This window comes from Denticeps clupeoides, chromosome 11, assembly GCF_900700375.1.
Source record: "Denticeps clupeoides chromosome 11, fDenClu1.1, whole genome shotgun sequence".
Classification (NCBI taxonomy): Eukaryota; Metazoa; Chordata; class Actinopteri; order Clupeiformes; family Denticipitidae; genus Denticeps; species Denticeps clupeoides.
Window position 1 is genome coordinate 1092440 of NC_041717.1, and position 10960 is coordinate 1103399.

General features: G+C 44.5%; 1 protein-coding gene across 1 annotated transcript in view; it reads left to right on the plus strand.

Annotated features, from left to right (window-relative positions):
* LOC114799230 (transient receptor potential cation channel subfamily V member 4-like) overlaps positions 1–10716 on the plus strand; it is a 29218-nt gene extending 18502 nt beyond the window's left edge. Inside the window, exons 9-18 of the mRNA XM_028995691.1 lie at positions 680–859; positions 4746–4904; positions 6087–6179; positions 6409–6482; positions 6787–6952; positions 7105–7171; positions 7260–7570; positions 9659–9786; positions 9866–9987; positions 10380–10716. Coding sequence (XP_028851524.1) covers positions 680–859; positions 4746–4904; positions 6087–6179; positions 6409–6482; positions 6787–6952; positions 7105–7171; positions 7260–7570; positions 9659–9786; positions 9866–9987; positions 10380–10480 — 1401 coding nt within the window. The 3' untranslated portion in view covers positions 10481–10716. The remainder of the gene's footprint in view (positions 1–679; positions 860–4745; positions 4905–6086; positions 6180–6408; positions 6483–6786; positions 6953–7104; positions 7172–7259; positions 7571–9658; positions 9787–9865; positions 9988–10379) is intronic.
* Positions 10717–10960: the final 244 nt, after the last annotated feature.

Here is a 10960-nt window from a genome sequence, read left to right on the forward strand (position 1 = left end):
GCTACAGTGGCCTGGTACCCTAACTAGGACAGCCTAACTAGGGTGAATTTAACACTGTCTGTGTCTAACAGGGGGACTGTGTGATAAATTGACACTGTGTCAAAGTGAAGTGAAATGAGTGTCTGGGACTTTAACAAAAGCCAGAGAAAACCGATCAACAGTGGTCCTTGGTCCACAAGAGGTCCTTGATGTAGTTAAGAGTCTACAGAACAATAAGGCATGTGGTAGGGATACTGGTGCTGACCTGGCTCATCTGACAAATTTTAAGTCAATGTGGCCCCTGAGCTTACAAGTTTGCACACTCATGTGATAGTGTATGTCTTGGCCTTGGTCCCAAGTGTGGACCAAGTGTCCTCTGCTGGGAGCAGCCAATGAAAGAAGGTGATTATTTATATTTGAAATGAATTCATAAACTCATGACAGGTCATGAGTTTGTTCAATTTGATACAAAACTACACGTGTATGGAAAGTAAAGAACAAAACGACACTCAAAGATGTCTGGAAACTGAAATGTTTAGGCAATAGAAATTGATTTTCAATAAACTTTTTGTTAAAAAAACTAACCTAAAAACCTAAACTTTTATTAGATTTGTCTGTGATTTTGAGAGCAGATGTTTGATTTAAGGGCCTTGTTTTGTACAGATTTCAGCCACTTTGCTGCTTTGTCCCTGTCCTGTAGGTGTTCCAGCACATCATTAGGAGAGAAATAAAAGATGAGGAAGCGCGCCATCTCTCACGCAAGTTTAAGGACTGGGCATATGGCCCTGTCTACTCCTCCCTTTACGACCTCTCCTCCCTGGACACATGTGGTGAGGAAGCATCTGTCCTTGAGATCCTGGTTTACAACAGTCGTAATGAGGTATGTTTTGTGTGTGTATAGCATGGCTAAAGACTGAGCTAATATGTGGACATAGTTATCGTCTTAGTGACTTTTGTACCCAGCTACTGTGAAGACAACATTAATACTCTGTTTGTTCACACGTCCCTGCACTGATGTCCACCAAGGTGTCGCTCAACACATACAAGCTATTAGTGCAAATAATTAATTTAACAATTTACAGCAACTGTCTTGTTTAACTGTCACATTAATTATGTGTCAAGTGGTTGTGTTTAAAAGAAGAAGCCTTTGCAGTGGTGGCCTAGCAGGTAAGGAAGTGGACCTGTAATTGGAAGGTTGTGGGTTTGAATCTCGAACCACCAAGGTGCCACTGAGCAAAGTACCGTCCCCACACACTGCTCCCCGGGTGCCTGTCATGGCTCAGGGTGTTTGGTCCTCTCCTTTTAACCCATTTTGTTGGGTTTTGTGTGCTGTGCTGCAGTGTTTCACAATGACAATCACTTCACTTTCACTTTGTAGAGCTAGTGTTCATGAAAGTTTTACTGGAGAAACTATTATTGCTGAAAGCATTTACATTGTTGGAGACAACACACATGTCCTCTGTTACCAATAACTAGATTGTATGACTGAGTTGTTTCTATTGTCTTTTAAATTTAAGGGATTGAACCTGGTTGTCATCTCGACCTCATGATCTGTTTGTTGCTACCTGCTGATCTGTTTGTTGCTACCTGCTGCCGAAAGGCAGTGTGGAGAGGAGGCACTGGGCCAGTAAATTTATTGCTGCATGTAATGTGTTTTATAGATGCATTGTGCTTTTTCTAGAATTTTACTCAGGTTTGTGCAGTAAATGAGCAGTCAGGTGATGTGTTTTGATTAGTGCTAAAATGGGTGCTGATGACTACGTTCTGGCAGTTATGAAAGTTTGAGGTGACCATGAAAAATAGTGTAACGTGTAACGTGCATGAAGCATGTTGGTACACTCAGGTTCTGCAACATGCATCGGCACAATAATGTCTGGTTTGGGCTTTTTAAACGCTCTACTTGGGCTTCTAAATTCTGATTAAAGCTCTAAGCTGGCTACATCCTGTCACGACTATGGACTTACGGGGGAAGGAAGCGCAGAGGTCTGACATGCTGGGAATGGGGTTTTATTATAACAAACAATAAACAAACACAAACGCGGCTCGGTGGCCGAAAACAGTTTAACTAAATGAAAGAACATAAACGAGCCCGCAGGCGTGTGGCGATTGCCAGAACTCAAAAACACATTCACATACGTGCTCTAACATCCACAAAAATGTCGTCCCTTTCGAAGGGGCAGAAATCTAGGGGTTATATGCGCCGTCAGGATTGGCCACCGGTGATTAGCACAGCTGCAGTCAATCCTGACAGAGCCCCCCCTCCAAGGGCTACGTCCTCGGAGCCCCAACAATACAATCATTGGAGGCGGCGGGGCGGACGGCGGCAACCACAGGGCTCCTGCCCTTCTGTATCCTCCCCTTGGAGGACCGGCTCCCCGCCGTGGTCAGGCGTGGCGGCCCCGGTCCCTTGGGCTGGCTCCCCGGCGTGGTCAGGCGTGGCGGCCCCGGTCCCTCGGACTGGCTCCCCGCCGTGGTCAGGCGTGGCGGCCCCGGTCCCTTGGCCTGGCTCCCCGCCATGGTCAGGCGTGGTGGCCCCGGTCCCTCGGCCTGGCTCCCCGGCGTGGTCAGGCGTGGCGGCCCTGGTCCCTCGGCCTGGCTCCCCGGCGTGGTCCTGCGTGGCGGCCCCGGACCCTCGGCCTGGCTCCCCGGCATGGTCCCGCGTGGTGGCCCGGACCCTTGGACCTGCACAGAAAAATCAGTGCCGATCCATCTGGGTACGTGCGGGCCCAGTCTCCGCACGTCCCCTATGGCACATCTTGTGTCACCCCCTGCACCGCGCAGGGAGATTGTTCCGGAGCCTCCGGCGACTGTTCCCTGGCACCCCAGGCTGGTGCCTTCTGGGACTATGCAGCCCCTCTCGCTGCACGGCCCTGGTGCCAAGGGGGGGGCATTGCTAGACCATCCGGCTAGCCCCTTCTGCATCCGTTGGGACAAGCAGGCCCTCTGGTCCTCATGCCTACCCGGGGGCCCATGCCTGTGTCGCCATCTGGTGACACGGACTACGACGAGGTCGACACGGACTACGACGAGGATGACAGCCCGAGGGACCGGGGCCGCCACGCCTGACAACCACAGGGCTCCTGCCCTGCTGTATCCTCCCCTTGGAGGACCCGGTCCCTCGGGCTGTCATCCTCGTCGTAGTCCGTGTCAACCTCGTACCCTCGGAAGTCACGCGGGTCTTCATGGATGTCGCGACAATCTCGGACGCGCGCTGGGACACGTCATCGCCGCTTTCGTCATCAGTGTCCTCCCACCGGTGACTCCGAGGGTCGTCCACCCTGCGGACATCCTGGACCCAGGGTGCGATCAACTCCCATGGGCAGTACTCTGGCCATTCGGGCTGGAGCCTGCCCACCTCCTCGCTGGAGGGACGCCGCCGTTGTCACTTCTCACCCCCCTGGAAGTGACGTGGGTTCCCACGAACCTTGCGACGATCATGGATGGGTGCGATGGGCGGAGCCCAACTCTCGTCTCCCGTGCTTTCGTCGTCGTCCGTGTCATCCCAGTCCACGGGGAGCCTTGCCAGCAGAGCGCAGAGTTTTGGCTCGACATGGCGAAGATTGTGGGGGTCGCATCCTCTGCGCTCGCTGCCCACGTCACTTCCTCGCTGCTGCCGACGCCAACGTCCTCGCTCCGCCAACTCACCCGCCGACGTTGTCGCTTCCGGGTTTTGCGGAGTTTCCCGGGGGTGACGTCATCACGCGGCGCCGCGTAACATGGCTTCTCGGGGACAAAATGCTCCACCAGAACGGGTGTCGCGTCTCTCCCCTGGTGTCCGCGTTTGCCGCGCCGGGCTGCGTCCTTCGCGCTGCTTTTTCTCCTCTGCTTTCTACCTCTGCGCTTTTACCTCTCCGGCATTCTGTCACGACTACGGACTTACGGGGGAAGGAAGCGCAGAGGTCTGACATGCTGGGAATGGGGTTTTATTATAACAAACAATAAATAAATACAAATAAACAATGGCGCGGTGGCCGAAAACAATTAAACTTAAATAAAGAACATAAACTAACTCGTAGGTGTGTGGCGATTGGCAGAACTCAAATTACAAACATACACACTGTTGCCAAATGAAGTTCACGAAAATGCCGGAGACCTGGAAGGGGCGGAAATATCCGGCATTTATGCGCCGTCAGGATTGGCCACCGGTGTTGAGCACAGCTGCCGTCAAACCTGACACATCCACTCTCTCTATCTGACGGATCCAGGCTACTCACCTCTCTCTGTCTGACTGCAGAACGCGCCCTTTTAGGAAAATGAATATATCCAAATTGGTTGCACTATAGAGCCTTGCTAGTGCAGAATTCATGATGGGCAAGACCAAATCATTTTCTCTTAATGATGAATTGAGCTTTTGACCAACTGAGAAAAAAAAAATATGTGAACGGCATAAGTAAGGGGCAGTGGTGGCCCGTAATCAGAAGGTAGCCGGTTCAAATCCCGATCTGCCAAGGTGCCACTGAAGTGCCACTGAGCAAAGCACCGTCCCCACACACTGCTCCCTAGGCGCCTGTCATGACTGCTAACTGCTCACCAAGGGTGATGGGTTAAAAGCAGAGGACACAGTGTGTGCACAGTGTGCTGGGTTGTGTATCACAATGACAATCACTTCACTTTTACTTTCACTTTCAAGAAGCATTCCAACTTGGTGATTGAGACAGGTTGGGGAAAGAAGTTGGTGTTGATATCACCCTTGTCCACATGGATTGAGACAGCCATGTTGTATTAGGGTAACGGGTTCTTTATTCCCTGTTTCCTCTTTCTCACAGAACCGCCATGAGATGCTGGCAGTGGAGCCAATCAATGAGCTTCTCAGAGCCAAGTGGCAGAAGTTTGCTGCTGCCACGTTCTACATCAGTGCCATTTCCTATTTGCTGACCATGATCATCTTCACTCTGGTGGCCTTCTACCAGCCATCAGAAGGAAATGTATGTTGCTATTTCTGTTTAGAGCTTTTCTATTTTTCAGATCTCATACATTACATTGGTTCCCTTTGTTGTGAATAGTACATGTGCTAAATCATCATGCATTAATAGTTGAGTAGTATGTAGCAAGAACCATTTGAAAAATAATTTCTAGAGATATAATATTGATATTGGGTTTGATATTGATGTCATTCACATATCTGATGTCTGCAGGCTGTGCCACAAGGTTTGTCTTAATCCAATTATGTCAGTTAAAGGGCAAACTTCAATTTTAATGTGGTTTCACAACACTATTCCATGTTTAGGTGCACAACCATTACTATACTATATTTAATTCTTTTCTTTTATTTACATTTATAGGCCTTTTTTGATTTCTTTACAGATTTTAAAACTTAGGAAGTGTCTTGGTGAACACTCAGTGCCACTCAATTTTTATGTCTAAGCACATATAGGTGCTTCACCTGCAATCAATATTCAGATTGCAGTGTGAGCATTGTTGAAGGACCTTTTTAAGTTTATTACAGCATTCAGTCTTCTGAGGTTCACCCCTGTGATCAATTAAACAAACTCTGATTAACCTCAAATAAATTTGAGTTGTCCTGGAAAAATTTACTAGGACATCAGGTGAAGGGCACAAAAATTGGACATTCCATAAAACACAGTGAAGACTGGTGCCAATAATGGTGCCAATATGGAGCCACAGTGATATTGCGAAGATTTTGACGTCCCTCCAATACTGATAAAAAAAAAACTGGCCAGAGAATTTGCGAGGAGACAAACAGCAAAATGTAATAAAAAGATGCAGGAATTTTTGTACTCTTTGTGTAAAGATTTGACCCTAATCCCATATTCTCCATATGTCTGGACTATGGGACAAACCCTAACAAAGAAAATGTCCATGGCCAGCTAAAATTAGCAAAGAGCATGTGGGTAAATGTTTTACAATATGACCGTTTTTGGCTAAAATTTGAAAATATATATTTGGCGCAAAACAATATCACCAAAAGAACCCTGCCTATGGTGAAGCATGTCAAATTTCAGACATCTGAAGCTGAAGACAGTGGCCCAAGCACACATCCATATTAACAAAATAATGAATTAAGAATAGCCCTAAAGTTAATAGAAAATAAATTAATCTAAAAACAATGTGATGTATGTCATTCCCAATGTCATTCCTTTTTTCAGCCCCCATTCCCTTATAGTACGAACACAGATAAGCTGCGTCTGGCTGGAGAGATCATCATACTTGCATCTGGAGTCGTCTTTTTCATCACCAACGTAAGTGTGAAGAAACCTCCTGCACCTTATTATACTAGAGCAGGAGTTCCCAATTCTGTTCCTGTTTTATTATTTTATTAATACATAATAATTAACGTGGCAAGTTTGAAGCACAGAAAAGAAAACATTCTGTCTGGATTGGTATTCTAGAGTATGTCATTTTTCTCTGTCTGCTCCTGTCTCTGCCTTTTTAAATGTCTGCACAACAAATCTCTTTCACTCTTTTTAGATTAAGGACCTCTTTCAGAAGAAGTGTCCAGGGGTCAACTCGTTATTTATTGATGGATCGTTTCAGCTGCTTTAGTAAGAACCCTGAGCTCACTCTGATTTTTTATCTACCTCATCCCACACTTCCTTGGGCAAATGTTTAATTGGAATTTCTAATTTATTCTATGGCCTTCCTTGCCATATGCCTCCTCCCCATACACTTCACGTCCTTAAGAGAAACTAGACACCGCCTCACAGCACAACTTGTAGGTTAATCTTTACACTATTAAGTGCAAAAGTGTGAAATGTTAAGTATAAAATTATCAGGTATGGGCTCTTGTGTGTGCTGATGAGTTAACTTTGCATTTTTTATCTTTTATACGGTTCTCCTTTTGTCTAGTTTCATCTATTCGGTGTTAGTGTTGGTGAGTGCAGCTCTGTACTTGTCTGGAATAAAAGCTTATGTGTCGGTGATGGTCATTGCTCTGGTCTTGGGCTGGATGAACACGCTCTACTTCACCAGAGGTCTCAAGCTCACTGGGACCTACAGCATCATGATTGAGAAGGTAAACTTTAATGTTCAGTTAAAATGGCTTTTCCTTTTTTAAGAGATTGGTCTCAACATATTAACAAGAACACACATTCTAATGAAATGTACAATTCTGTGCTACATACAAGCTGTTGAAATGAACAGTGTTTCTTTCACTCTTGTCCCCAGATTCTCCTGAAAGACCTCTTTCGGTTCCTGCTGGTGTACGTGCTGTTTATGATCGGGTATGCCTCAGGTACAGCAGACTTTCCTAAATCTCAGCTTTGATATTTGATATCAGAAATAACTCACCTGCTCCACCATGTCTCTCCTTTTTTTCTCAGCTCTGGTGTCACTCCTGAACATGTGCCCACAGCCTGATGATAATTGCACTGTGTTGAGCAGCTGTCCCACGTACCCAAAGTGCCGTGATGACAACGCCTTCAGTGTGCTCATGTTGAACCTTTTCCAGCTGACCATCGGCATGGGCAACTTGGAAATGATTCAGAACGCACAGTACCCTGTTGTCTTCCTTATCCTGCTGGTCACCTACATCATTCTGTCTTTTGTGCTCTTGCTCAACATGCTGATTGCTCTTATGGGACAGACAGTGAACCACGTGTCTAAGGAGAGCAAGAAGATCTGGAAGCTGCAGGTTAGAACATCATAAAACTCCAAGACACCATTTTAAATAGTCTATAGTTCTGCACAAACAGCAGTCAAATTATATTTCTAAATGTACTGGTTTGTTTCCTCTTTTGCTTTTTGGCATCAAGATATTAAGTATGCTCAGATCTGTGCATACCAAAACCAGAACCTGGAGTTTGGATATCAGCCGATCCAGAGAACTGATCCCACACCAGTGTTTAACTACAGGGTGGGCCATTTATATGGATACACCTTAATGAAATGGGAATAATTGGTGATATTAACGTCCTGTTTGTGGCACATTAGTATATGTGAGGGGGCAAACTTTTCAAGATGGGTGGTGACCATAGTGGCCATTTTAAAGTCGGTCATCTTGGATCCAACTTTTGTTTTTTCAATAGGAAGAGGGTCATGTGACACATCAAATTTATTGGTAATTTCACAAGAAAAACAATGGTGTGCTTGGTTTTAACAAGTTTCTGACCACTTATAAAATGTGTTCAATGTCACCAACCATTCCCATTTTATTAAGGTGTATCCATATAAATGGCCCACCCTGTAGAACCCAAAATTCCTGATGAAATTCCTGATGTCCCTCACCACAGTGGCCGCAGGAGCAATGTTGCTAATAAAGTGGCCACGGGACCAGGCATTCCTAATAAAGTGGCTGGTTTGTGTTGAAGGATGGTGTTTGTAATGATTATGTAGGTGGGTGCTAGGGTTCATGCAAGTTCAATGGAGCAAATGCTGAAAAGTGCAGCCAAATGCCAAATGCAAAAACTACTGGAATGCCAAAACTACTGGAAAAATAAGTGGGGGCTCGAAACGACCTCATTTACTGGTTCAGGGAGTGTGTCTGGTTGGGTCTTTGTTGAACCATGTGTGAGCAGGTAAACAGAGCAAAATCAGAGCCAAAATGAATGGTATTCAGTGGTAGAAGAAGGATGCCAAAAAAAAGTGGGATAAAAAAGACTAAAAAGACGAAATTAAAGTTTGAATGCATCAAGGGAGTCTCCTGGAGGCGAGATCCAAATTTTTGTGCAATTCGGTCTAAGTGTTTGCAAGCAAGATGTGTTTTTAAAAGGCTACCAATGTTAAATGTTGCATTCAAAGCATTGTCATTGGACCCTGTTTGAGCATTAAGAGCTTGGACGTGCCTACAAAAATTGCATATAAAAGCACACCTCCTACAATACCGTCTTGACTAAACATTTTGGGAATGGCACAAATACTACAAACGTTTGCTGCTTCAGTGTTTTTCTTTTGTCAGGTGTTTCTATAGTTATACTTCTGTATTGAATTATAATTACAAGCATTTTATTCCAAAGGCTTTTATTGACATTTACATCAAGTTTATTTCCAAGATCTCAATCAACTTCTAGGCCAAATCCTGACTGATGGCAACCCATTCCTTGTCAGAATTTGTGGGTTTTTGTGTGTCCACCTGCCTCTTGAGGATTGACAACAAGTTCTCAATTGGATTACAGGCCATGGAGTTTCCTGGCCATGGACTTAAAAAAGTGTCTCAGAGGAACAAAATGCTGAAATTTTTATCCCTTTTGCCTTATGGCACAACGCTCCATCATGCTGGAATAGGCATTGTTCTTCACCAAACTGTTTTTGGATGGTTGGGAGAAGTTGCTGACCTTTTGTGGCAGGGCTGAAATGCAGTAGAAATGTTTTTGGGGGGATCAAATTCATTTTCATGGCAAAGCGGGACTTTGAAAATCATCTGATCACATTCTGGAGTATATCCAAATTTCTATAATAAAAACAGAAGCAGCTACTTTGAAAACCAGTATTAGTGTCATTTTCAAAAGCTTTGGCCACGACTGTAGAGTACAAATTTTTGATATATAGATTGCTGGTATGAAACCTCCTGTACAAACTGAATTAACAAAAAAATACTATAGTTTATATTTTATAAAGCATATTTAGTCTTGTTTTTATTTGTCATCAATTTTACCTGATATGTTTTGTTATAGTTTTTTAGCTTTTCAGTTTCCCAAGGTATTAGCCAGTATTGAATTTAGCAACAAACCTCCTTCCGCTTTTCATGAATACTTTTGACAAACTTCTCTTTTGAATGGGTCAGTGGGCTAAAACCATCCTGGACACGGAGCGAGTTTTTCCAGTGTGTTTACGGAAGTCCTTTCGTGTTGGTGAGATGGTGACCGTCGGCAGGAACCGTGAGGGTTTACCGGACAAGCGATGGTGTTTCAGGTATGTGTGACTTTCTGCCTCCAGTCCACTCTACACTACTTCCTTTGCAGTGAGTGAACAGACGTCCCTCGTTGTTTAGGGTGGATGAAGTCAACTGGTCCCACTGGAATCAGAATTTGGGAATCATTCATGAGGACCCTGGTCAGAAAGAGGTCAAAGAGAACCATGGCCTTCATCAGACTGTCCGTGGCCTGAGGAGAGGTCAGAATCTATTATTTGAATTTTTTAAAATCATTTGTATTATTAGTCATTGTGATGAAATCTACTGAATTGTATGCACACACATATATTATACATTTGTGTGATCTACACTGGCATTAGGATCACTTGAAATCTACATGTTCTGAACTAAAGTTACAGTGAAGTTGGCTGCTGTTGTTTCATATTAGAAAAAAGACTTGATTCACAAATGGAAACATTGGCATCATTGGACACTTCCAGGTTGTGTAGAAACTTGGTTTGCCAAAGTCTGGGTAGAAAAACTGATGCAACAAGCAGTATGTTAATGTGTGTATTTATACAATATGACAAATGTCTTGAATTATGAAACATGTAGATGGTTACTCAGAAAATGCTCAAAATCCTTCCTGTAGATCGCTGGTCATCGGTGGTTCCCAGAGTTGTGGAGCTCAACAAAGGCGCAAACTCAAGAGATGTGATGCTGGAGATAGAGCCCCTTTCTTCCAGACGCTGAACCAAAAGCCGAAGTTTAAGCTCTTGCAAAGACGACACAAAGTGACTGATCACATCTGCAATCAACCCCTAGTGGAAGAACATTTCTTGGGCAGTCAAGTGCTGAGGGAAATATAAAATGGGGCTACAGGAAATACATTAAAGTTCTAATGACCACACCAGTTTCTAAAGACAAAGACAAAGAATGCTATGAGGACTGCATGAAGGGACACAGGATCTGCTAGGTCCAACACAAAACTTCTGAATCCTCCGTCTCTAAGAGACACTACACCCTGCATTTTGAACATGTATTTCAAGTCAAATCCAGAGCTTAGTTCTGCTGAAGTTGCACTGTCCTTTTTGTGAACTCAGGAATTGAGTCGTTTATGTTTTGTTTTTTTTGGCAACAATTAGCATTATAAGAGAAGTATATAACTACAATTGCAGATAGAAAACGATATATCAGTGCTAGCTTTATTCAAGTGCAATTATAATTAACTTT